Source organism: Saccopteryx leptura, chromosome 1 (genome assembly GCF_036850995.1).
Source record: "Saccopteryx leptura isolate mSacLep1 chromosome 1, mSacLep1_pri_phased_curated, whole genome shotgun sequence".
Lineage (NCBI taxonomy): Eukaryota > Metazoa > Chordata > Mammalia > Chiroptera > Emballonuridae > Saccopteryx > Saccopteryx leptura.
In genome coordinates, this window is record NC_089503.1 from 159,720,376 (window position 1) to 159,747,108 (window position 26,733).

The following is a 26,733-nucleotide window of genomic DNA, read 5'->3' on the forward strand; positions in this document are numbered from 1 at the left end:
TATCAGAGAAGTTAGCATAAAAATAATCCAATAGTGGGAATCTAACATAAAAAAAAATACTGGTCACGAAGGTGTGGTTTTTAAATTTATTTCCTATGAAGATAACCTCAACATTTATGGAGATTCTAGGAATATATCAAAATTATATTGTAAGTTGTTGAATTTGGCTATATAGCAATTGATTCAGCAGAACCTCAGTAATTGTCAAGTGTGAATTGATCTTAAATAGAATTTTATAGGGGAGAAATGAAGTATTCATATGTAGCTTACGTTTGCCTTGAGTAACAATGGAACTATTGGGGCTTGGATTTACCCTGAAGAACTTGCAGTCCAATTGTAAATGAATTTTGTTAGTATCTGAGTAGAAGAGCTCACACATACGGTCTGTCCTTCAGGGACAGATCTCAGCACATACTTGTTTCCCAGCTGGTGAATTCTTGAGCCAAAACATATAACAACATAAACCTCTGAAACTTTGAAAAGGTCAGAAAGAGAGGAATGATGTCATAATTAGGGGAGAGAAACAATGTGTGAATTATCCTTTTTAAATGTATGTTATTCTATGTTACACTGAAATGTTAGCTTACAAACTCAAGTTCTTTATAGAACAGCTAAGAATTCACTTTGAATAACCTATAAATTCAATCTATTGTCCTTCCTGTGGAATGACTAACAGCAAAATTGAATTAAAAATATTTATTAGGTCTGCAAGAACCAGAGAGGCTTGACCTGACCTGGGATTAAATTGTAGCTGGTTTTATCCCAGAGTGATTAGTCTCAGATTAAAGAGACAAGACAAACTATTGAGGATGATTCTGATCATCAAAACCACGCGGTGGATGGAGATCATCCCGTCACAGTGAGGGGGGAGGGCAGTCCTGCGCTCCTCATTCTTATCTGCCTCCCAACATTTGAAAGGTGAAAAGGAATTTCAAGCCTTGGCTCATAAGTAATCTCTTTTCCCTTCACAGCCCAGCCAAATTATCAGGGCTGAAGAGCCAGCTTCAGTTTCAGCTTTAGAGGCGGGGACCAGTCTGTCTGTGTTCCTATCGCTGGAAGTGCTAGCACCCCTCCCTCCCCTCTCCCCCAGAGCTGCTGGATGAGCCCAGAAGTGGGGTGTTAACAAATGGACCCACCTAGTCACAAATTACCCAATTACCAGTGTAGACAACCACACCCTTCAGAAATGGACCTGGAGTCAGCTTTTCAAAAATGACCACTTGGGGCTTCTTCCCTAACCCGTGGCAGCTGATGCAGGTTCCCATGCAGGGCAGCTGTGGCCTCACCTGAGCTGCCCAGCCAGACCTGCCTCAGGGCCAGTGCCACCACTTACTCCCTGAGTGACCGGAGAGATGTTACTCATCCTCTCCTCGATAAGCTACTTTTCCAAAGGGAGGTTTTGTGACAATTTCAGGTAGTGTCAGTATTGCTCCCAACAGAACAGATGAGCCTCTATCCCGAGAAATCCCAGCAACACCTGACTGCTCCGCACGTTACAGGTGTAAATGCCTTCATACCAGTTCAGACGCACCTCAGGTCACACCCCAGTACCCAGAGGCCCCATGAGATGAACCACGGGAGCTGATCCCACGTGGTCGGACACAATCCTCTTACCTTTCTTCACTTTCTGTCGTCAGGGCTCCGTTTGAGCACTGCCAGCCCAGAGCCTTCCCGGGCGTCCCAGGACCCCGCACTTCTCCACAGCCATTAGCACAAATCCAACGCATTGATAAAAGGAATTGAACAATGTCTCCATCACTACTCCTGCATCCATAGAGCATAGCATTTGTATCTCTCGTCTTAAGTGCATGATAAATATTCCTGAAATAATTGTGTCTTGGGCTGGGAGGGGGGTGGCTTAATGTGTTTCTCTGGGTATTAGAAATGCATCATATCACACAGAGGTGAGCCTCCTGTGGGCAGGTCTCCAGCTATGGAGAGAAAGGGGGTCCATCCAGCTTGTGGCTCCCTGTGGTGGTCGAGGCAGCTCCTCCCTGGGCCTGGGCCCTAAGGCTATGTTCAAGGAGGCCAGGCAGGTCCACACTGGATCTGGGCAGATGGCAGAGGAACTGCGGAGCCAGGGAGCAGTGGGGCCGTTCCCTCCCGTTTATTGGAGGCTCGCAGAGACAGGTGAGCAAACCGGCAGGGCGATCACTTCTCACAGCAGCAGGCAAACAGCAACAGCAAAATGGCCCCTCCCAGTGGCGGGCAAGCGAATCCCAGTCCACCCTGAGTGGAAGCCTTTCCTATGTGCTCACGTGCTAATCATGCGAAGTGCAAGCAAGCAAGCCTAACCCAGCTGTTTCCTCAGCAATGCAGCTACCCTGTGGTCGCCCACAGGAAAATCTGCCTTCATCTTCTTAGCTCCCTGACAAAAATAAGGCAGATAGGGGATGAATGGGCTTTATCTGAGGTGACAACAAGTTAGAGCCCTTCTCCTACCCCCGGCTACAACCGCCCTCCTCTCCTCTGCCCTACTTTGAAATTTTCATTCTCCTGGGTAAAGTTCTCTGTATCCTTCCAAGTGTCTATTGGCATGACCAAGTGATCCATTTCTGTCCCCAATTGCTACCTGCTCCTCTGGGAGGCCACCCTTGCCTGACTCTCAGGCATCTCCTGTGTGGATAGGTAAGCCCTGGTCCCTTTAGCAGGGCACACACCTCCTAGAAAGAATGCCTGTCTCTTCATATTTAAAACTTGCTTCTTTCTGGCCAGGTGTCTCCAAAGAGCTGGCCCATGGTTCCAGGCTCCTCCAAGCTTACAGACTTACAGTCAGAGGTGGGAACAGCCTCCCAGCTTCCACTGGGGGCTCTGATTGGCCAGCCTGGGTCACATGCTGGTATGGTCATGTGGCTTGGCAGAGGTTGTAGACGTAAGAACCATGTATTAGAATTGGAGAAGGACCAGTCCTCCAAAAGAAGAAAGGTGATTTTTTTTTTTTTTTTTTTTTGAGCGGCAGGGAGAGAGAGAAAGAAAGAGATACAGAAACATCAAGCTGCTCTTGTATGTACCCTGACTGGGGAATTGAACCAGCAACTTCTCTCTAGAATAGGGTCCCCAAACTTTTTACACAGGGGGCCAGTTCACTGTCCCTCAGACCGTTGGAAGGCCGGACTATAAAAAAAAACTATGAACAAATCCCTATGCTCACTGCACATATCTTATTTTAAAGTAAAAAACCAAAATGGGAACAAATCCAATATTTAAAATAAAGAACAAGTAAATTTAAATCAACAAACTAACCAGTATTTCAATGGGAACTATGGGCCTGCTTTTGGCTAATGAGATGGTCAATGTGCTCCTCTCACTGACCACCAATGAAAGAGGTGCCCCTTCTGGAAGTGCAGCAGGGGCCGGATAAATGGCCTCAGGGGGCCGCATGCGGCCCACGGGCTGTAGTTTGGGGACCCCTGCTCTAGGATGATGCTCCAACTGAGCTATCCAGCCAGGGCTTAAAAGAGGTGATATTTTGAGTGAACAAAACAATAGATATTGGCCCTGGCCAGCTGGCTCAGTGGTAGAGCATCAGCCCGGTGTGTAGAAGTCTTGGGTTTGATTCCCGGCCAAGGCACACAGGGGAAGCGCTCATCTGCTTCTCCACCCCTCCCCCTCTCTTTTCTCTCTGTCTCTTCCCATCCTGCAGCCAGGGCTCCATTGGAGCAAAGTTGGCCCAGGTGCTGAGGATGGCTCCATGGCCTCCCCCTCAGGCACTAGAATGGCTCTGGTTGCAATGGAGCAAAGGCCCAGATGGGTAGAGCATTGCCCCCTAGTGGCATGCCGGGTGGATCCCAGTCGGGCGCATGTGGGGGTCTGTCTCTCTACCTCCCAGCTTCTCACTTCAGAAAAATACAAAACAAAAACAAATAAACAAAATACAATAGATACTACAGGTTCACTGAAGAAAAACTAGAAAAAAGATAAAAAAGAAAATCACATTATCTTCTTAAAGGGCATTAGCTATTTTTAACATTTTACTGCTTTTCCTTTCAGACATATATTCCTATGTGAATGTGTGAGTTTTCATATATACATATTATTAACGTATTAATATACGTTGCTGAGTGAGACCGCGCAGCAGGCCTTGTAACCACATGCCTTTCCTCCACGCTGTGGGTCTGCCTGTTCCTTTGCTTCTGCTTGCCTTCCCTTCCACCAGTTTCCTAATAGGGCTTTCTGCAGCTAATCCCCTGGCCTGGTGCCTGTTCCTTTTGTTTCAACATAAGTATATAATATGAGCAAATTTCTTGAGCCTCCCTGGCCTTCCTTCTCAGAGACATTCCAATCCAAGTGGTTTTTCAGCCAAGTCAGAGCTGCAGCCCCTCCATACTAGTAGGACGAGGCTGTCCAAGGAGGCCATAGTCCCAGGCTGGGCCCTGGCTGGGAGCTGGGCAGCTGGGACCTTAGCGGAGGCTATACCACATGTTGGGAGAGCTCTGTGCCTTTGTAAACCATTTGGAACTTGAGCAAGTCAGAGAGACAAAGATACACAAATAGAAAAGGAGCAACCTCATCCCAAATGCTGAGACACAGTGTTCCTCTCACGTCTTTCCAGGAAAAAAAGTAATCCTGGGAGCCACACACTTTCTAGGACAGAGACGTCTCTGAGAGGGCAGGCGGGAAGAGGAGAGAAAGGGAGTGGCCTGCCCTGCTCCTCCGATCTGGTGTGGCCAGGGCTAGGCAGGGCCCAGGGGAGCAGGCCGCTGCCTCGAAATACCTTGCGACAGTTCCCCTGAGCTCTGGACGTTACTGTGCGGGGGGGGGGGGGGGGGGGGGGAGGAGAGAAGGAGAGAGACCAAACACAGAACTCACTGACTGTCGGGGGGACCCTGAGCTGCCCTCTGAAGGCATGGCTCTGGCCTCGGCTTTCCGGCTTGTCCAACCTACACTCCTTGCAGCAGAACTTTGGAAGAAGGGAGACCTGGTGCTGTGATGAGCACCCGGCCTGTGCCCTGACACCTGCACCCACAGGGCTACCCTGCCCATGACCGCTCACCTGAGGGAGCCCCAGCACGCCACCGAGCAATCCTGGGTACTTGGGCAGGCTGCATTCGAAGGGAGAGGTAACAGGAGAGAAGCTCCCCAGTGGAGCCTCATGGTTGTGTCCTTGTGGTGGCACCATGGCACATTGCCAGGTGTTTTTCTGGCTAACCTCTGTCTTCCCAAGTCAAACAGGCCATGCCCATCTGCTCGGGCCCTCATCAAAGGCCGACAGTTATTAAGAACATTCTTTGACCATGAGGTTGAAGTGCAGTTAGTTACTCACAGGGCCTATCCCATGAGCCGGCCCATGTGCTGAGTGGATTAGTCATTTTTCTTCCTGAATACAACCACCTGTGAGCTGGACCTTTCTAAGGATGACCTGTTACCAAGGCCCACCAGCTTCAGTGCCATCAAACCGTGGACTTAACACCCAAGCAAGGCCAAGGCAGGGCTGATTCTCTTTCCCTTCTGTGTGTAGTGTGTGCCCTGGCCTTGTGCTTGAGACACAGATGAATGACCGCTCTGCATCTCTCGAACCACCTCTGAGGGCGGGGCCCAGCAGCCCGAATTGGGATTTGAGGCTTGCAGCCCCCTCCTCCCCAGGCCCCTTCGTGCTGGTCCTGGGGCCTTTTCCTGCCTTTGATAAGCTTCCCACGCCCCTTCTCAGCTAAGGGCCTAGGCTGGCACAGGGCACACCTTTGCGCCCTTCCCCACCTCAAGGGCAGCCCCTGCGCGCTCCTGGACAGGCCTGGCTGCGGAGGCCAGACAGGGGATGGAGATGGAGCAGCTCCTGCTCTGTCCAGGCTCCTCCGGAGGTCTTCAAGCCTCTTCGCTTGGAGCTGGAGTTTTCCGCCTTTATTGCCCCAACGCTGGGCCCCTGCAGGCTGTCCCCCGAGAGGGTTTCCCTCCCGGGAAACGGCAGCCTTCTAGGGCCCAGGGCTGGCTGTCAGAGCCGGAGAGGGGCTGCGAGCCCCTCCTACTCCCACCCTTCTTCCTTTGGGAACTCGCGGTGCTAAAAACAAGCTTTCTGAGAACCATATTTTTCTAGGTTAAAGGTGAAAAATGCAGCGTTTCCTCCAAGTGGAAAGCGCTCCCTGCCAGCTCCGGGCACGTTTCCGAGCTCCTTCCTCCCACTCCGGGGAGGCGGGGGGTGGGGTCGGGGCGGAAAGTGGGAAGGAAAGCAGCAGCCACTCGGCCGGGCCGGGCCGGTCGGGCTGCAGGGACAGCGGCGGCCTGTTTGTGTTGGACCGAGGGAGGCCGAGCGGGCCGGCTCCGGAAATGAAAGGCAAACAAGGGGGCGGGGATCGCAGCGCTGCCCGCAGTCCTGCCGTCCGGCTGCGCTCCTCCGCCCCGGGGCCGGTGTAGGGACGAGGAAGACCCCGCAGACTTCCGTGGGAGAACTCCCAGAAATGGGCTAGGAGGAAACATATGGGGCCCTGGACGTCGGTTTTAATAGGAAAAGCAAGCACAGTCCCTTCCCTTTACCCCACCCTCTGGCCAACCTTGCTTAGCGCACGGGGGTGGGGGGAGTTCTGGGGAATTTTCTCGGATCCTGATGGTGGTATCAGAGCTTTTCAGGAACCCAGGCCTCACAACCTCCTTCCTGGGCAGGGCAGGGACTGTGTGGAGCTCCGAGCTCCCTGGCTGCTCCCAGACTCTGATCAGTGCCAGGAGCCCGCCAGCCTTCTCTGGCACACCTCTCTGCAGAGCCCTTACCCAAATGTCCGCCAGGGTCCCTTCCCTCTGCCAGGTCCTCCTCCTCCGAATAAGGACAATGCCACGTGGCAGACACCAGGGGAAAGGATGAGGGAGATCAGGGAGGTAGCCAGGAGGCAGAAGGAAAGGCAAATGCTGCCCCATCGGCTCTGGACCGGCTGAGCCAGCTCCTGAGAATTTTACAGACCCTGTCCGGCTCCCAAGGGTCCCTGCAGAAGGATTTTTGCACCGCTTCTCCCAACAGCACATGACTTGGGTTCATGGCATTAATGGCCCTGCGTTTTCACCCTCTTTGCCCTTTGCCAGGTGACAATAGATGGCAGTCTACATTTTCATCTCTTAAACCTATGCACTTCGACTAATAGGATGTGACAGAAGTGACCTGTGGCAGTTCTGATCCTCAGCTGCACAAGGCCTTATGAGTTCCCTCTAGTGCTCTTACCTGGCAGGCTTCCACAGGTCCCAAGTCGCCTCACTATCTCACGTGGGACCATCCTAAATTAGCCAACTGCTACCCATGAGAACAAGTCCAGCCAAGACCAGAAGCAATGCCTAGGCGAGCCTAGCCAAGATCAGCCAAGCTGCCAAGCTGACCACTCAAGCATGTGAGAGGTGGCCACGTACACTGGTATGCCATGGGGGTCTTGTGGTGGCCTCTCACGTGGCATTACGGCAGACACAGAGGGCAGATATGCTCAGAGACAAAACCAGAAACCCACGCACCTAGGCTCAGATCGTCTGAGCTCTCCCACCTTTTGGACTCAGGTCAAGTCTCTTGGCTTTTGGACAGTGTTTATCCTCACAGCCCCCTGTGCTGTATACTCATCCCACATCTCCTGGTTTTTGTCACTGAGCGGGTCAAAGAGACCCGCTTCCTACTAGCTTGGGATGTCCTGTCTCTTACCCTGTTCTCCAACCCTGAGTCTCCTGAGTGGTCAGCTCCTCTTGGGTTCCTGTCCTGTGGAGGCTCTCCCCAGCCAGATCTCTACGGCCCTGACTCCATCGTGGTGTCTGTCACCCCTCCCCTTCCATTCACCCCTTCAGCATTCCACCCAAGTTGGTGATTCGGAATCCTCATCCACTCCAACACAGCCCCGGGCCCACACCCCTGAGTCCCAGCATGCTTCCCTGGATAACGCTTGCACAGAAGAGCACCTCATCTACAAACATGGCTCTTCTGGCTTCAGCTCAGCTGGATACTTCGCGAAAATCACAATGATGTTTTTGGCTGGAAGCAATTGATTCAAAATGTGCTATGAAAGCAACTCTTGTTATATTTTGGGAAGCACTGGCCCTCACAGCCCTAAAGAAAAGGTAGTGAGGTGAGGGTGCTTGTGAGGTGGTGAAACCCACTTTATATCATGTGGCTTTCTTCCAAACTACACATTAAAGAAGCCATATGTAGGAGAGGATGAGTTGTTATCGTGGTTGTTGTTGTTACCATTATTCTTCTGGGAGGAAGGATCCTGGTCATCAAAGTGTCCCAAAGATAAGCAGCAGAAGGTTGAAGCACAAGGTGAATGTCTCTAGTTTATTTATTCATTTTATAGAATTCTTAATGTGCCCAAAGCTGTGCTTTGCCCAAAGCTCAGTCTTCACTGAATGGACACCACACAAACAAGAGTTGAGTCATGACTAGGACTAAATATAGGCTCTTGCGTGATGGATCGCATTTCCCTACTCTCTGGGGCAAGCGTGTGTCTCACTGTTCCCTGAGCGAGTCCTGTCATGGGGATCTGCCAGCGAGCCAGCTGTCACCAGCGTCATGTGCGTGAATAGCAAAGGGATAGTAATGGCTCAGAAAGAAGCAGCCCTGCTCCTAACCCCGCAGCACAGCCTTACAGAAACTGTCTGAGCGTTCGTTTCAGGACGAGGTCTCTGCACAGATCACTCACACCTCCACAAGTGAATGAATGGCTGATGAATGAGTTCTAGCCTTCTTTATCTCCTTTATTCAAGTTTACTACAGATATACCCCACTCCCTTAAAACAAAAATGGGCCCTCAGTAACACATGTCCCTTTTTAACCTGCTTATTTTGGAAACTTCCGATTCACTTCCTGGAGCTGTCATTTCCTTTTTACAGTAAGAAAATGGTCAGCTCCCCAAGAGAATGCCCACCCTGAGTCACCTACCCTACTTTACTTCGGCCACTAAGGGCCCCAACAGGTCTCCTTTGGGAGAAAACTTTTAGGAACTGTGCAAAGAATTCAGGGTCGTCCACCCCAAAACTTGCAAAATTATACTGTGTGGACAATCTACAGCTATAAAAATAGACACATACAAAAGGACAGCTACAAAATCAGGGTGCCCGTTTTCTTAGATTAGCATTATAAAACGTAGGGACTTCTCACTAAAGGTAAACTTTAGGGTGGCAGCATTACAATTATGATTCTACATTCAGTCTCTGTTCAACCTTATTTCCAGGGAATAGTCAGAGCACATTGAACCAGCCAGTGAGGAGTGGAAGGGGTTAATCCTAATAATTCATGGGCCAGGGTGAGAAATTCCAGGTTCAAGGTCACCCAGTCATTCTGCTGTCAGTAAGTGTCATGAGTCAGGGAAGTAGAGAAGTATTTTAATGCTGCCCTCTGGGCCTCTCTCTCTTTGCTTTCTTTGTTTGATGCACACTATGAGTCACAGCACCGTCACTGAGTGACCACGGACAGGCTCTAGAATTGGCCTTGATGTGTGATCTCTGGCAGCTGCTACCCATTCAGTGGACAAAGTCCCGTGCTTCCTACACAGAGGGTTCCGCTGGGTTTGGCCCAGAGTGTCAGCAGGGAAGGCCACACAGGGACTCCCATCTCGGTCCTAGTTTCTCAGCAGGGTGTACTTCCTCCTTGATGACAAGAAACACCCCTGGTCCCGCGCCTCTGTGTCTGGCATCGGCAGGGTCTCGGGGCCCCTGGATTCTCAGGATAGGATAGAAGGCTCTGTCCCTTGGGCAAGGCCAGCTGGTGTTACTTGGCTCCACACGTGTTGATGTTTTTCCCATCTGCGGCATCTTCCACGAGGGAAACGTGGTAATCAGTGGACAGAGTGAAATGAGAGATGCAGCCCACGAGGCCTCGCAGGAACTGCCTGCTCGTGTGCAGGGCGATCTCCTTCATCCCACCTGCCAGGAAGCCAGAGGGAGGTGGTGAGCCCAGGCGACGATGTCCCGTTAGGACCTCTGAGTGCTGACCAAGGCGTCCCTTGGCCGACAGGGCAAGAGAGGACTGTGGGTCCCTCAAACTCTTCCGTATATCATATCTAAGTTATAAGTACTCTTGAAGGAACAGGGTGACTTAATTCAATCTGATACACAATCAGTGGCTATAAAAACCTACCGCCTGTGTGATTTCTGACCCAGTTGGCCACTTCCCACCAAATAGGATCTGGTAAATTTTGAAATGTATAATGCCAATAATATGCAGTACAAAGTCGGAGGTGAGATCATCTTAAACCGAAAGCAGCACAGTGATGCTGAACGCTTTCAGTTCAGTTTGCATTTGGAAAATACTTGGTTAGAGACATCTCTCCATGAATATGCTTCTGCACTAGCAGGTTCCTAGCTATTTACAGAAATACCACTCATTCTAATTCCGAAAGGGGCCAGAGAACAGACCCTCCTTCCTCAGAGGGAATTTATGGAGCTATATTTAGCAGGTTCCTGTTCTATAAATAAGAAAAGCATGGTTTTCCTGGCATATTAGTCCAAAGTACAAAAACATCTAAGTGCTTCCTGTCCCCTCAGCCATGAGTCAGAAGTTCAGAAAATGAGAGAAAGAACTACCTGGACAGCTTCCTATTTCCAAGCATTTGGGTGACCCCGGGCAGTGCCCGACCCCAAGGGGCCCCTGCATGGCAAATGGAGGAGTAACATGAAAAGGCACCAGCATTCTTCAGACTTGGTCCCAGGTCACTTACCCACGTACAGCGCTCCGTTGATGTTCAGTTGCCTCATCCTGCCTGGCGATTTGCCTGTTCTGGCCCCGTAGTCATCCACAGTTATCTTTCCTGATTGACCATCCCTGTAAAAGCCACCACCATGTTTGGAGCTTCATTCAATTATTCAATTCAATTTCAGTAAAAATGTATTAATGTACCTACTATGCACCAGGTGCTATGCTAAATGATACAGCTGCAAAAATGAAAAAAAAAAAAACCCAAAAAACAAATAACATACTCATGAATCCCAGGAGTTTCAGGTCTACTGAGGAAGACAAAAAACAAACACATTACAAATGACAACTGTCACCGCTCTCCGGCAGAAGAATGCCAGGGCACTGTGGAATGACACAGGAGGCAGAGGGAGGGTTGGGGGCAGCTTCTCCAAGGAGGTTCTGTCTGAGACGCATTTTGAAGGCTGGGTGGGTCAAGCGAAGGAGGAAGCTAATGCCAACAGGGAGTCACTAGGAAGAGAGAGACAAGACAAGGGGTTGGCACAGACTGGGCGCGGAGAGCGCTGGAGGTGGGCACAGAGTGGAGACAGATGAAGCTGGAAGCTGCTGGTGGCGGGCATAAGGAGCTTAGCTAGAATTTATCCTGATGGTGAGAGGGAACCGGAGCAGAACTCACTGGTGACCTGGTATCCTAAGCACAAGGGGAAACTGATAGAGCAGTTCTTGGAGGTGGAGGATTACTTTAGAGAAGGACAAAGAATGGCAGGACTAGAATGGCTCAGAAGTACTTAAAGGATGCAAAGAGTCATCCGAAAGTAACTCTGAGCACCGGGAGTGGAGGCAGGTATCTGTGGCAAGGGCACCGGGAGTGGAGGCAGGTATCTGTGGCAAGGGCACCGGGAGTGGAGGCAGGTATCTGTGGCAAGGGCACCGGGAGTGGAGGCAGGTATCTGTGGCAAGGGCACCGGGAGTGGAGGCATGTGTCTGTGGCAAGGGCTCTGCAGGTTTCCCAGACTAGCCAACCCCATGGACCCTCTTCATCAAAGTCTGTCTGCTTCTGTAGCTCTTGGTGGGTGGGTGGGTGGGTGGGGGACCGACCCAGGCTGCACTTTCCTATTTCCCGTAAGAGTTCTTTATTGGTCTTTTAATGCTCCTTTTTTTATTGCGAAGTTCTTGTTTCTTGGGTTAATAACCTCTCTTGTCTTTCTAATAATTTTTAAATTTATATCTTTCTTTTCACTCATTGCCTCTGTTTCTTCCAAGTTGCTTTTCATGTTTGCTTGTCCTGACACTCATCTTTGACACTGGGAACAGTTTTCAATGCCCTGTGATCTCTGCCTGCCCCCTCAGAGCAGAGTGCTGAGCTCTTGAGAAGCAGGCTGGCAGCTGTGTGTCCAGATGGGTTTGCTGTTGTGATCGGGCTCGGTCACTTCCTGGGGGGACACCAAGGTTTCCTACTCCTTTTACTGAGTCTGGCTGCCAGCATCCTGGAATCCCAACTATGGAGAAAGAATTATGGAGTTCTTAATATTCAACATAGGACCTGCCACAGGGGTCCCATCCTCACTTGTACAACATACAGTAGTCTATTACAGTATTTAGTTAGGCCCAGTGTCTCCCATTCCAGAGACTCTTTCTTCCAAGTTGCTTTTCATGTTTGTTCAGTGAATTGACTGTTATTTTTCCCTACTTTGTTATTTTTCCACGGGTAGGGAAAGGGCGGTGTGCCAGCTACATGGGGTAGGAAAGGGCTGTGGGCTTTAACTCCTCAAGTTAACTCAAGTAAATGCTTAAGTCTTCCTGCTTTTAACCCCTCACTCACCTTCCAGAGGTTCTTGGCTCTACTAGTATTTGCGAGGGGGACAAAAGGGTAGAAATCTGACTGCTCAAGCCTCAGTTCTTAAAGGAACTCTTCTAACAACTAGCTTTAGAGGCATTTCTCCTGTTCTGCTCGCCCCCCGAGACCACACACTGCCTCCCCAGTCTGGATACGCTAGTTTAGAATCTCATGCCAGAATGCTGCAATCGGCGATGCTCCCAACACCTTGCCTTGTCTGACCTGCCTTTTCCCCTGCATTATTCTAAAAATTCATTTTTTTCCACATTAGGTCATCAATTATAAGAATTTTATTTTCATTTTCTATATCTCTAAAATGAGGCTATGTCCATTATAATCAATGGCATCTTAAATTTGAAAATAAATCTAATAAATAATGAATGCTCTCATAATGTTTATTCCTGATGGTCTATGGCTTCCCATTAGGACTGTCAAGGCAAGGGTGCTTGTATTATTCAACGATGTCTCCCATGTGTCTGGAATATATAGTGCTCACAGTGGTAGAGGAATGAACGAGCAAACTTGTGGAGCTCTAACTGCTCATCTGAAATGGGAATAACTATGCCCATCTCCCAAGGCTACTCTGGAGGTCAGTGATGTGCATGCAAAGCACAGAGCATGGCGCCTGACACATACCTGCTCTGCACAGAGTGGTGGAGGAGTATGCTGTTACTGTTATCAATGTATCATCATTCTCACTCATACAATGAAGATCATAAAAGTTAATATGACTGTTAGCTAAGGTAACAGTAGGTAAAGTGCCTGGCAACCTGAAAGTGCTAAATAAATGAGAATTTGCTTTCTCTTTCCTGCTGGCATTAGTGCCTGCAAGACCAAGTTTACTCAGAGCAAGACAGTGCAAAAAGCAGGGCTCCCCTTGGAGATGTCTGCATCGCTTGCCCTGTCTCTGACCCTGGAGTTGCTGCAGAGAATTAAGTTATCCACTCAACTCTGTTTGCCACACTTGCTATCCATAGCCTCGATGAGGTCCTGCTTAGAACTGTCGTACCATCCCAGCTAGGCCTGTCTGTCCCTCTGGAATGTGGCTCACACTATCTGCTTGAATCCTCCCAACTACCCAGTTCCTGGCCTCACTTCCTTCTGTTCAGCCCTCACTGCAACCTAAGGCCCGCTACGGGAGATAGCAATGATAACAAGACTAAGGACCATGTCTGCAAACCGTCTTCATGGTGTCAGGCTCGATGCTCTGACATCTGAACTTCTTCTGCTGGAGTATTAGGGAGTATTCCCTCCAAAGCATCTGAAACCTTGGCTGGGAGGGCTGTACCACGGAGTAGGGTGGTAAGAGCTTTGATCTGTGATTCTGATCTTGACTCTGCCCACACACAGCTGTACGGTCTTGGGCAAGTCACTCAACATCTGTTTCCTTAGATGTCTAGGAAGTGCCTGGACCCCCCTCAATGTGTATGCTGATGCACATCATCAGACCACAACAATTTTGAGGGTTTAAAAATCCTTCCACAATGTCCAAGTGTCCTAACAACTTTCTCTATTTAAGGAAACTGAGAGCAGGGTGCTCACAGGATGAGAGTGACAGGGATCAGGTATGGTCACGTATTTTATTTCTTTGGATGTTTCTGAGTGAGCCCTTATAAAGACGAGTAAGAGAGAGATGAAGAACTTAGAAGCCACGCAGTTTAACATTTCTTGAAGTTGGTTTGGGGTATGAGCATTTTAACTTATGTTCTAGAATATATTTTAGATTAAGCCTATAAATATTCACTGAGGGGAGACCGTTCTTTTTTCAACAACTCAGAGCTGGGGTGTCACCAAAATCACTCTCTCAGGGCTTCCTAGGCACCTGAGCAGCAGACGGGCACAGATCAGCCTCTATTTCCCCACACATCCTAGGGTGTCGGGCAGGCACAGTGGACAAGAGAGTGGGGTCCAGCTATGGCTAGTCCCACCACAGCCTGTGTGTCTGCAGAGCAGGGAACCAAGCGAGGTAGCCACATGTTTCTCAAGCCTTACTTCTGACCTCACGCGCCGACCACTCTAGAAAGGGTTATGTATGGTAAATTCTCAGGGGACCCAAATCAAAAGTCTCTGTTCAGCTCATCTTCTGCAAACTTCTTCTAACATGGCAGGATTGAGAGGCCTTCGTCCAGGCTAAGTCTAGGCCTGCTATGTGGTATCTCAATATAGACATATTGTTAGGGATATGGACATAGGTAGCAGAACTATAATGTAAGGGAGTGATTCACCCAGAGTTAACTAGCAGTCAGGAGAGTGACTTTTGTGAGAGGGGTGACACATAATAGGGACATGGTACACATGGCTTTGCAGGTTCAGGTAACGTGATGTCAAAGGAAAAGTGGACAATTACCTACATAATGAGATTTGAAGCATTCCTCAAAGTCCACACGCCCTGAAATCTCATCTCACTAGAGAGATCCAGATCTCACTAAATAACAAGGCCTTCTTCCAGGTTAGCCATCAGAAAGTTATTTCTCCAGAAAGCCACCGTTGAGTGAAGATGTGGGAGTTCAGCCTCTCAGGTCTGTTAGTGTCAGTCAAGGGCACAGGTGGGAGTTGGCAGCAGAACGTCCTTAATGTCCCGAATCGGGAGGAAGGGATGCCAGGAAGAGGAAACAGGACTAAACGGATGTGGAGGGCACCTCCCTCCCCTGCCGGGCTCCAGCTCTGTCCCACGCTGCGGTAGGTACTCACCGCACAGCCTTGACCCGGTGCCACCGGCCGTCATTGAAGGAGCCGTTCACCATGATGGAAGCCACGCCACTGCCCAGGTTATAGCTAACGGTGTCGGGGAAGAATAGGACAACAGAACAACGCCATGAGCACGGGCAGACAGGCACAGGTGCATCTCACTGCAGAAGGCCCATGGAACTCAGAACTAGTTTCCTCAGCACAAAGGAAAACCATGTTACACACTAGCTTTCCAAGCTAGGTCAGGAATGATCAAAAATGTTTTAAATTGTGGCTAAATCACGCATAACAACATACAACCTAATGGCATAATCATGTTTATGGGTATAGCTCAGTAGTGTTGAATAGCCTCACGCTGTTGTACAAGCCATCTCCAGAACCCTTTTTCTCTTGCAAAACTGAAACTCTGTACTCCTACAACCCTTCAGCCTCAGCAACCACCATCCTGCTTTCTACCTTATGAATCCGACCACTCTAGACACCCGTACAGCACTGGTCTCTCTGCGGCTGGCTTATTCCACTGAAGGCTGATGATTTTCAGGTCCGTGTACAGAAGCATAGGACCAGAAAGGGCTTTCTACGTGTAACGTGTTAATACTCAGCTGAATACCGTTCCCCCGCCCCCAAGATTCATGTCCACCCGGAAACTCGGACTGAGACCTTCATTGGGAATAGGGTCTTTGCAGGTGTCATTAGTTAAAATGAGGTCTTACCGGATTGGGACAGCCCTGAATCCTATATTACTGGTGTGCTCATAAGAAAAGGACATTTGGACACAGACACATGGGGGAAAATGCCCGGTGAAGATGAAGACAGAGTGGAGTGACATGGCCCCAAGCCAAGGGGTGCCAAGGACTGCTGGCAGCCGCCAGAACCGAGGAGGGGCACGGAGCAGCCCCCAGAAGACCCAACCCTGCCGACGCCTGCACGTCAGACTCAGAACCTCCCGAAATGCGAGAGAAAGAATTTCTATTGTTTCAAACCACCCAGTCTGTGATAATTCGTTATGGCAGCCCTTGGAAACTAATACATCTGTTTTCACTTTAGGAAGTAAAATAAAACAGAACATTGAAGAGTAGGCTGAGCCCCAAAGAGATGAAAGGAATTTGCCTAAAATCCCAAAGCTAATGTATACAACTAAAACCTGGTGTCTCACTCCCCACTCCCATTTCCTCTGCTATCTGATCCACGCAGTAGCTTTCTAGTTTCTCTTTCAGTTCCCAGATGCCCATACCCTAAGGGTGTCAGAGGATAAGCATGTGTTGTTTACCAGAGAGGACTATGTCCCTTAGTCCAGCGCTCATTCAATTATTCTAACTCAATTCAATTCAACAAATATTTAGTGAGTGACTACTCCAGGCCAGGCACTGGGCCAACTGCCTAGACTTCCCCGCGATAATATAATAAAGCCTAAGTAATCCTGCTTTTGGAGGAAAATGTGTTCTACCTGGGACAGCTCTCTCCTCATCTTGTGAGAGGACATGTCCCTTCTCTGGCCAGAAAACGGGCAGGAGGAAGCCTGGACTGGGTCCCAAGCTCCTGCGTGCTCTCAGTGGCCACAGCAAAGAGCAGGAACAGAAAGCACCTGCCTCCCCCCCCCCCCCCGGGAGGCTCGTGGGTCCTTTGTTTCACAACAGAGGCTCGGAAGAGTCATACTGCCCATCGGCATTTAACCAAGAACAGAACTTGGGTGACTGGACAAACTCTGAGACAGAGCTGTGACTCAGACCCTGAAAAATCCACTGTTTTCCAATGAATTTTCCCACATCGAGTGTCTCTTTGTAGGAAGCAACCTGGAGGTGGAATTTGCAGGTTACATTATTTAGTGTCAAAGGCTTGTTGAAGAAATGAGTGATGATGAAGACGGGCTAAGAGCTGCTGGTGGACACGTAGCTGGATGACCAGCTGGATGACCACGTGTGGCTTCTGTGAGAGGCAGCGGGCACCCAGATGAACCCGCCCTGATTTCCACCATTGCCAAGGATGAGCTTGGTGACCTTGGGCTATGTGCTTGATGCTCTGTGAGCCTAAGTAGGGTTCGTCATCTGTGACATGGGGGTAATCACACCTTCCCTGAAGGAGCGTGGCGAATATTAAGTAAGGTCCCAGATGTAAAGAGTGTAGCACGTAGTTGAAGTCAGACAGTCCCACCACCCCAAGTACCAACATAGCTGGCGCACAGGGTGGACAACATCCTCAGGATCCAGCAGCAAGGAGAAAGGTGCCACCGAGAGTTCGACTGCCAGGCCTCTGCTGGGAGAGAAGTCATGTCTGAGTGTAAACCAACAGGCTGCAAGAATGGAACCAGCAAGGTCAGGAACACCCGGTCTCAGAACAGAGGTGACCCAGGCATAACTGCGGGGATGCCCGACTGGAACACGATTAGAATCCAGGGAATGGAAACCTTGTGAGCTGTGTTTGGACAAAGGCTGTCCTGCAGCCCGATGACGCTCCTGTTTGTGCAGAGAGTCAGAAGGTGATCGGGGTGTCGACAGGGAGGCTAGGAGACAGGAATCCCGCACACAGGAATGAGTGAGAAAATGAACAAATTGAAGGCATGTCTGGTGTCGCTCTCGATGTCTTATGACTCTGGTTAGCATGAACCAGTTACCCCGATGGGAGTTACCCTACTGAACTCAGCGAGCACGAGAGGTCGTGAGGCTGAGTGCCAAGGTGAGCCTTTAGGGAACGCCACCAGGTGAAGCTTTGGGGAAACCAGGTGGCTGTCTCCATGGGGTGACACTGGTGCTGCAGCCCAGGACAGCTGGCCAGTGTCAGAGCGTGTCCCTTTCTCTGTTGCAGGAAAATGTTATCGAGGTTGCATGGAAAATTAGTGGGAAAGACTGTCAGTCCAGTGAGTTTCACAAAACCTGCTCACTGGGTCCTACGCCCCACATATGATGAAACAAAATGAAACAAAACAAAAACGGAACACCACGCTCTTCGCTGAGCCCGTGGGTTCCTTTCCCTTCTTAATCTTGTATAAAAACCACAAATAAGGTTTTTAGAGTTCCATTGCTCTTCCTTATTCTCTGCCAGCAGGGCTTTGAGCTCTAAATTTGCCTAAGGACCAGCATTAAGATGAAGATAAAAAGTCAAGAAAGTTGAGAATATATTTTATCTTAGGTTTTCTACCGTTTGTTTTGAAACTGTGTCAAACACCAAAACCTCAAAAATGGTTTTTCTACCCAGTAGACCAGTTCACTCCCTAGGCTCCACTTATGTAAGCTGCTTGAAGGCGGGACCTATGTCTTTCTAACAGTAATAATAATAATGGCTACATTTTATGAAGCAGTTATATTGTGCTAACTTCCATACTTGTTATTCATCTGAGGTAGGGATTTTTAGAACACAGAAAACACTTGATCAAGGAAAATAATTTTGATAATCATTATCACGAATAGCTAGTTCTGCCAGGCTCCGCACTAAGCCCTTTAAGTGAATGAACTCATTCAACCCTTTCCTTTCACAGGGAGGTCTGGTAACTTGTAGGAGGTCACGTGGCCGTGGGAACCGAGCCTGTCTGACCCTGAAGCTCACACTTTTGACCACTTCAGACCCCGTTTCCCAGGCTGTGGTCCCAGATTGTCTTTCATCAGACTCTGGTGCCCAAGGAGACCTGCTCCATTGGTCTGTGGGTGTGGGCCTGAATCCACCTCTGAAACCAGCTCCCAGCTGGCCCGCCAGAGCTGCCGCTTCCACACCCCGGGGCTGCACTCCGAGTCCGATGCCCAGCCTGCCACAGGGCATCCGTATGTCTGCGTTTCATGAAGGGAAGTGACTGCTCAGAGGAAGGAAAGACAGCACAGCAGCTGTGGTCCCTGGCCCAGGGACAGCGCAGGAGGGGTTAGGCCATGTGTCCTCCACACAGAACACAGCCAGAGCTCCAGACTTAAGACAAAATGTGGGGCCAATTTCCAGAAACCTGAGAAAGACACGGAACTGTAAGAAAACATCCGGATGGAGTGGAGTTGTTAGAAAGGTGCCTGGGGGTATGAGAAGATGGGGGGCCCGTGAGGGGCTGCCCAGCGGCAGTGGGAGGCTGGTGGGAGCTGCAAGGTGGCCCTGAGCGGATCGAGTTTCCTTGTCTGCTGGGGGGGGGGTAGTGGGTAGGTTTCAGCTGGCGGTTTAGGGGGAAGCTGCCCCCCCACCGCCGAGCTACTGCTTCAGTTCCCTTTTCTGGGCACAATCAAGTACTTGAGGCCTTGGTGAGGTTAACCACAGGAAAACCACAAGAAAATGGCTTCGCGGCAGCCAGCCCAAAACCGGGGTGTGAAAAACTTGACGTTTGACCTTGGGGCCTGGGTGGGGGAGGGGCGGAGACGGTGAGAACTGCTCCCATAGGTCAACCACCAACCTCCATCCACTCATATCTCTCAGGAGTCCCCAGTTGTCACGGGATCGTGCCACTCAGCACGCTCTGCTATTTAGGGGCGAGTGAGAGCTTGGATAAGTGACATTTACTCTCAAAATGCTTTTTATTCAAATTGGAAAGACTTCCATGATCCTACTCTGGCTGTCAGGAATCCCAGCGTACAACCCAAAGAAGCCCAGAATGAGGTCTTCATGCTCTCTGGAGTTCCGCTACCTTGCCTTTGCTTGTTTCAGTTCCAGTGAATTCTACGCCATTTAGTGGGCACTTAGACACCAGAGAGAGGATTAAAGAAGGGAAAGCCAAAGATACTCCTGCCTCCAAGGAGCGGACGGTCTAGAGACCGGGCCAAGGTTTCAAACCTCAGCGAGCATCGGAATCACCCAGAGAAAGGGCGAAGACAGATTGCTGGCCACACTCCTGGAGTTTGTCTGGTCGGGGGTGGGGCCTGAGAATCTGCATTTCCCAGGTGGCGTTATGCTGCGGGTCCGGGGACCACACTATGAGAATCACTGGTCCAGACGAGTTATTTCTAACCTCCAGTGAAGAGGGGCTGTCACGCTCCCCAGAGAGGTGGCTCCCATTACACCAGCCAGTCCCTGCCCTACGGAAAGCCAGCTCCCTTCCATGCTGGGGCGGGGGGTGGGGGAGTTGTCGTCAAGTGACCCCTTGGCTGTGTTGTAGCTACTCATTTGAAAAATCTGACAGAAAAGTCTGCATTCACTTCACAGAGTTAAGAACTCTGTGAACTTCCTTACCAGTATCACACAAGAAACATTTACAAAACCCTAAATACTGGGTGGATCTACGGAGATATGAACCTGTGCTTTGTTCCCCTTCGCCATGGGAGACCGGAGGGCAGGCACTCTCCTCCCCAGGGCTGCAGGGCTAAGGGGGAGCAAGGTCAGAGTCCGGAGCCATGTCCCCTGACTTAAGACCTTCAGCTCTGCGGGAGCTGGGGTGCACTGAGCTGTGTGCTCAGCTTCCCACCACTCCCCAATTTGCAAGTGGGGAGCACACAGCAGAAACATAGGACAACAGGGGTCATAACATTGTTCTGTCAAGAGCCAGGTGTTAACATGTCAGGCTTTGCCATACAGTCCCTGGTGAAACTACTCAGGTGTGCCACCGTAGCTGGGAGGCTGCCACAGACAATGCATAAATGAGTCTGGCAGTCATCCAACAAAACACTAACAAAAATGGGTTGTGGGCCAGATCCGGCCCTCAGGCTGTGGACGGCTGACCACTGCTCTAGATTTGGATGCTGAAAGGAGGAACCTGGAGCCTCGAATAAGCCTGCAGCTGCAGGTAGCATCACTCTGTTTGGCAGGTCCTACCAGATGAAGCTGAAGGCAGCTAGTGGGGTGGGGAGGGGGTGGGGAAGGGGGTTACCTGAACACTAGGGCTCCATCTCGAAGGCCCAAGGAAATGAAGTCACTATTGGACATGGGGCTGTCCCCCCTCCACATCAACAAGCCATCTTTGGCAGTCGTCTTAAACCTCATGAATACGTTTGATCTTGATCCTGACACCCTGGAAGAAATACACAAACAATTACACCAAATTAGCCACTGTCTGTCCATATTCACGTCTGCATCTTTGTCTGCCAGGCCTGGGAAGCCAGGTAGGAGGATGAGGATGGGCCAGCATTTCTGACATTACTCCCAGATTAGAGCTGGCATCACAACCACGAGCCACACAACATGGTCTAAGCCTAGACTGTTCACTCTGCAGCAGTGTCTCTGTCCCCAGGTGTGGTGTCACCCCACGAGAGAGTACCCCATGAGTCACAGATCAACAAGACTCTGGTCAATTCCATGGTCTCAGGCTGTGTGCCCGAAATACACCCCAGTCCTCTTTCTTCCCTGTCTGTCCACTGAAGGGTCCTCGGGAAAGTGTCCTCCATTCCCCAACACAAAGTGGGGTTCTTAATTTTCAAGAGGTTCAAGTTGACAGCTTCTTTGGGCCATAATCGTGGCTGTGGATGGCCAGCACTGGTGGGGACTGTCCCTGAGGACAGAGGAGGGACTGGACAGGAGGCGGTGAGTCAGACCAGAAGGGGGCTTGCTAGGGTAGTGGTCCTAAAGGTGCTGTGGCAAAGGCAGAGTGGAGAGGAACAAGAAGCTGAGAAGGGAGGGTGCTCAGGCAGGTCACGGCCACAATCCTGCAGCCATGGCTGCTAATAAGACCACAGGCTTTTGTGCTCTTATCAATTCCTGGGAATACGTTCCCAGTCTCACTAAGTGACTAGAGTTTCATCTGTTGTATAGAGAAGAGTAACTATAAGGTCCTTAACTAAGAGGAAGAATAAACATAATTTTAATATTGCTACTATTATGACACTGTTGGAAAAGTCTCCCTCTATTTTCCTGTCACTTGTCCCACTAACCTGGAACTGCAGATGCATTTAGTAGTGAACAGTGGAGGGGACTTCTGTCTAAGCTTTCTGGAGCCTGATCTAGACACGATGAGACCAAGGCCGCCTGGCCCATGCAGGGTTCCAGCCTGGAGGGGGGGCAGGGTCCATGGTGGCGACTTCTCCCCCAGGCCAGGTGCAGAGCAATCTAGCAGCCCAGCTCTGGCCTCCTTCCCTAGAGACCTGCTTTTCCCCGTCTCCTTCCTTCCCCCACGTGGCTTGGATACACTGATTGGTAGAAGCTAGTCATGACGGTTCCATTTCTCCTGCAGTGAGTGGTTTAGGGATGGGCATGGGACCCGTTATTACCCAATGAGATAGAGGAAATGTATCAGGAAGATTCTAGGAAAGATTCTTTTCCTTTTAAAAGGAGTCACAAGAAAGAATGTTTTTTCACTTCCACTGGATGTTGCCCTGATTCATGTCCGCCTTATGAGCGTCTCAGGGATAGCTGCCCTGTAACCATGAAGGGCACAACCCCTGGAGAACGTGCCAAGGATAACGAGGCAAAAAGACCGAAGAGATTTGGGTTTTTGAGAATACAGTTGATTCTCTGAATTAATTAAGCCAGGATCTAGTCTGACTACCTGTTCTAGGAAATAATAAATACCCTTCACATTTAAGACATTCTTGAGTTGAGTTTTCTGTTACCTACAGCCAAAGGCTTCTAACTGAAACAGATCCTGAACTTGACTTTTATCTGTAGCTTCACGCACACAATTCCCATGCCTCCTGTTCCCACCAAACCACCAGTGCCACTCTCTAAGCATCCAGGGAGCTCAAGTCATGGACCCCTCTCACACTGTCCCTGCTTTCTGGGGACTGGGGGCCGGCCCTTCCATCAGCGGAGGAAAGAGCTGAAGAAAGAAGAGGGTCTGTCTTGGTTGGAAATCAATTCTGCTTAAGGTCAAGACCACCAAGATCAATACAATGTGAGATTAGAGTTACATTTGTTCATTCAATGCCCCAGGAAAATGTCACTCAACCACTTTTGTTCCTTGAAAAGCCACCAACCTTCATCTAAAAACTGGGTGTTTTCCGCTTAAAGCTTTGCCTTAGTATGTTAAGAAACAGCCTGAAGAAGAAGGGCAATTCCTGGAGGTTGGTGCTGGCGGTATGATGGGGGTGCAGACTGTAAAGAACTAGGGGAGGGAAAAGAAAGAGAGCAGAGGCAAAATGAAAGCACTGAAGACAAGCATCCATTGGTGCAGGTCTCGCCAGGGCCAGCCTTTCCCTGGTCATGTCCGCCAGCTATTCCAGACCAGGAGCTGGGACTCCAGCGAGGGGCTGGAGCCTCAGCCACCAGGGATTAACAGCCCCCGTGGTGACCCAGGCATCTCCTTGGGCCTTGTTCTTGTATCCACATGAAGAGAGCTAAAGAGCCTCTCACTGAACTGGACAGAGTCTGAGGTGGATAGTGGACCTTTGTTGCTGAAGGTGCAAAGCAGGACATGGACTTGGACCTGTTTGTCAAGCTGCAGGAGCACCAGGCTCCTCCGTGACAAGCTGCAGAGCGCGGGCAGGGACAGCACGCAGCTCCCTGGGAATCGCTGGTGACCCTGGCTTTGGGGTCGTTAGGACTGGAAAACCCGCGGCTGGCACGCTCCCGGGAGAGGGTTTCGGTTGTCCGAAAGGCTGCCTTTTTCAACTTTAATTTGTTTTTGTTTTGTTTTGTCCTAGTTTGTATATTTATGATGTGTGGTTGTTTTCCCCTGAGGCCACGTCTAAGCGGCCTTCTTTGAGAATCATCCTCTGGCACAGACAGTAAAGCAAAGCCCTGGGGAAGGCACTGAGAAATCCACCCCTAGAGAGATCAGGGAGGTGCCTGCTGGAACTCATTACCTCTTGAGGATGTCTGGATTGTCATAGGTCAGGTAACTGCGGCCGATAAACTGCGGCGTCTCGATGGTTTCCGTGATAGCTGAGACAGGACAGAAAATGGAGGTGACGTGGCGTGTGGTTCTCATGATCCCAGCACTCACCCCCCCCCCCCCCCGGCAAAAAAATACAAAGAAGGCCAGTTCCTGGAATCGTAGCGTTTGACAATGTGTCAGCGCCTTCCTCCTGGCCAGGTTTGGAGTTGCCTGGCCTGACAGCCTGGAGTTGGCGTCCTCCTGCTGTCCCCTCCCAGGGGCTGGCTGTCACGGTGAATGCCCTCAGCACTACTGAGAAGGGCTTGCAATACGCTGACACTTGAACCATGCCCCTGGTCATTCCTGTGAGCCTATAAGCGGGTCTTGGACCATGTTGGGAGCAGCTGGGGGCCACCCTAGACGTTTTCCAAGGGAGGCAGAGCACAATACCCCCAACAAAGCCCACCGGAATTTCTGTACCTGAAGCCAGTCTGCCCCTGAACCCGTTCAGCCGTGACCACAAGGAGGAGAAAGGAGGCCATTGAGGCGAGTTTACAAATCACCTTCCAGTGTCATATTTCACAACACTTTCACCAAAAGCTCAGGAAGTAGCGGGGATTTTGGAGAAAGGGAGGGTTGGTCATTCTCATTTTATAGAAGAGGAAATGAGGTGTATAAATCACCCAGGGGCTCCCTGAGATTATACAGCTAAGAGAGCAATCGACCATGAACCAGACGAGCCCCCCTCATTTCTGGTCCTCAGCCACTTTTCACTTTCTGGGACTTCAGAAGAGTATTTCCTGCCCCTCAATTTGCTGTCACGTTGTTTTCCTGAGAAATCTTTCTTTTACAGAGTCAGCACAAGATTAGGTTATATTGTTGTATCTGGTGTCAAAAACTGGGGGAAATGTAGGAGACTCCTGCCAAAGAGATAACAGCCATATCTCCTTCCTCTTTAGAGAAATATAGAAATGGCAGTGTAAAGAATTAAGGTAGAATAAGTCTCATTTTCAAAGAAATGTGCAAAGCGAGAGAGCTTATAAAATGAGTTGGAGTTTCACAAAAAAATACATGATTGGTGCAAAAAAGACAGTGAACTAAGTAAGGATCCTACATGCAGGAGAGAACATATATAATTACTGGACATGATGAACAGCCAGGAGAGTTTAAACATAACTTCTAAACTTTTTTTTTTAAAAAAGAGAGATAGGCCCGCCTGACCAGGTGGTGGTGCAGTGGATAGAGCGTCAGACTGGGATGCAGAGGACCCAGGTTCAAGACCCCGAGGTCACCAGCTTGAGCGCAGGCTCATCTGGTTTGAGCAAAAAGCTCACCAGCTTGGACCCAAAGTCGCTGGCTTGAGCAAGGGGTTACTCAGTCTGCTGAAGGCCCACGGTTAAGGCACATATGAGAAAGCAATCAATGAACAACTAAGGTCTCGCAACGAAAAACTGATGATTGATGCTTCTCATCTCTCTCTGTTCCTGTCTGTCTATCCCTGTCTATCACTCTCTCTGACTCTCTCTCTGTCCCTGGAAAACAAAAACAAAAACAAAAACAAAAAAAAAAAAAAAGAGAGAGATAGGCCCTGGGCAGTTGGCTCAGTGGATAGAGCATTGGCCTGGCATGTGGATGTCCTGGCTTTGATCCCCAGTCTGGGCACACAGCAGAAGCGACCATCTGCTTCTCCTCCTCTCTCCCTTCTCCTTCTCTTTCTTTTCCCCTCTTGCAGCCAGTGGCTTGGCTAGTCCGAATGTCGGCCTCAGGCATTGAGAATAGCTCAGTTGATTTGAGCACTGGCCCCAGATAGGGGTTGCTGGGTGGATCCTGGTCAGGGCACATGCGGAAATCTGTCTCTCTATCATCCTTCCTCTCACTTATGAGAGAGAGAGAGAGAGATAACAGAAAACCCCAAAAGCCAGTAACACTGGGCACCCAAGTATAAGTTCCTCTGTTGACAGGTCACCTATGGCATGTTCCCAAAATCTTTTCATGAACAGACAAAATTTAAAAAGAAGAAAACAGAAAAAGCAAAGGAAGAGAAATAAAAACTTGAAAAGTAATTTCTGAGAAATCGCCCACTTGCTCTCTGAAGCAAGGCAGCCCTGGACAAGAGCCCGCCGGCCCGGAGGGCCTGTTAGGGACAGAGCCAGAGAGCAAAGGCTCTTGAGCGTTGAACTCTGGACCGTGCCACTGGCCTCTCTCCCTGCCCATGAAAGTGGGAAGGAGGGGGAGGGGAAGGAAGGGCTGGGAAGGAGAGAGGGGAGAAAAGAGTGGCTTGCAAAATGGAAAGACAGTGGGGAACAGGGGAAGGAAGGGGCAAATGAGAGTGAGAAGAGGAGAAAAAAAATGCCAAGAAAGAAAAGGAGGAGAAGCAGGAAGAGAATGGACACCAGGTGGATGGGTAGCCCCCAGGGATGGAAAGAAAGGGGAAGGGAGAAGGCAGGATGCAGAGAGAACAGGCCCGGAGGGGCAGAGCAGGCCCGAGGGGGCAGGTATGGGGCACCAGGAGAGAAACAACAGGGCAACTGCAGGAGGCACCAGAGGCTCTCGAGGCCGGGGGCTGAATTTCAGGGTGCTTGTGCTGAGAACAGAGGAGCCAGGCTAATGGAGCAGTCCTTCCTGGAGCCAAACTGCAACCACGGTGCCCAGCTGGGTTTGGCTCAACCCCAGGGTGAGAAGCACCTGGCAGGGCCTGTTCCCGCTGTTATTGGCCATGGACGTAGGCCTGCGGCCAATAGCTGTGGCTCCCCTGGACTCCCTGAAATAGCCAGGACATGGTTGTCCCAGGTCAGTTCTGCTCATGGAGCCTCAAAGGGGTCTGTGTGAGCCCCGTCCGGCTGCCCGCCGAGCCCCCAGCTCGGGAGCTCAGTGCCTCCGGAAGTCCACCCGGGTCTCCAGTGCACTCCCAGCTGGCTCTTTCCGAGGGAGGACCCGCACCACTCTGGTAGGCACGACCAAGTCCCACGCCGCTCACCCCAGTTA

At 50.2% G+C, this 26,733-nt stretch overlaps 1 protein-coding gene across 4 annotated transcripts in view; it reads right to left on the reverse strand.

Annotated features, from left to right (window-relative positions):
• Positions 1 to 8,625: 8,625 nt before the first annotated feature.
• EGFLAM (EGF like, fibronectin type III and laminin G domains) overlaps positions 8,626 to 26,733 on the reverse strand; it is a 148,112-nt gene continuing 130,004 nt past the window's right edge. For 3 of the 4 annotated variants that reach the window (XM_066378839.1, XM_066378830.1, XM_066378845.1), the window contains 5 exons: positions 23,738 to 23,816; positions 20,872 to 21,012; positions 15,111 to 15,194; positions 10,608 to 10,711; positions 8,626 to 9,813 (listed from right to left, as the gene is read on the reverse strand). In XM_066378839.1, coding sequence (XP_066234936.1) covers positions 9,659 to 9,813; positions 10,608 to 10,711; positions 15,111 to 15,194; positions 20,872 to 21,012; positions 23,738 to 23,816 — 563 coding nt within the window. In that variant the 3' untranslated portion in view covers positions 8,626 to 9,658. Of the gene's footprint in view, positions 9,814 to 10,607; positions 10,712 to 15,110; positions 15,195 to 18,330; positions 19,033 to 20,871; positions 21,013 to 23,737; positions 23,817 to 26,733 lie in introns of those variants that run through there. The other variant, XM_066378855.1, reaches the window with a different exon arrangement.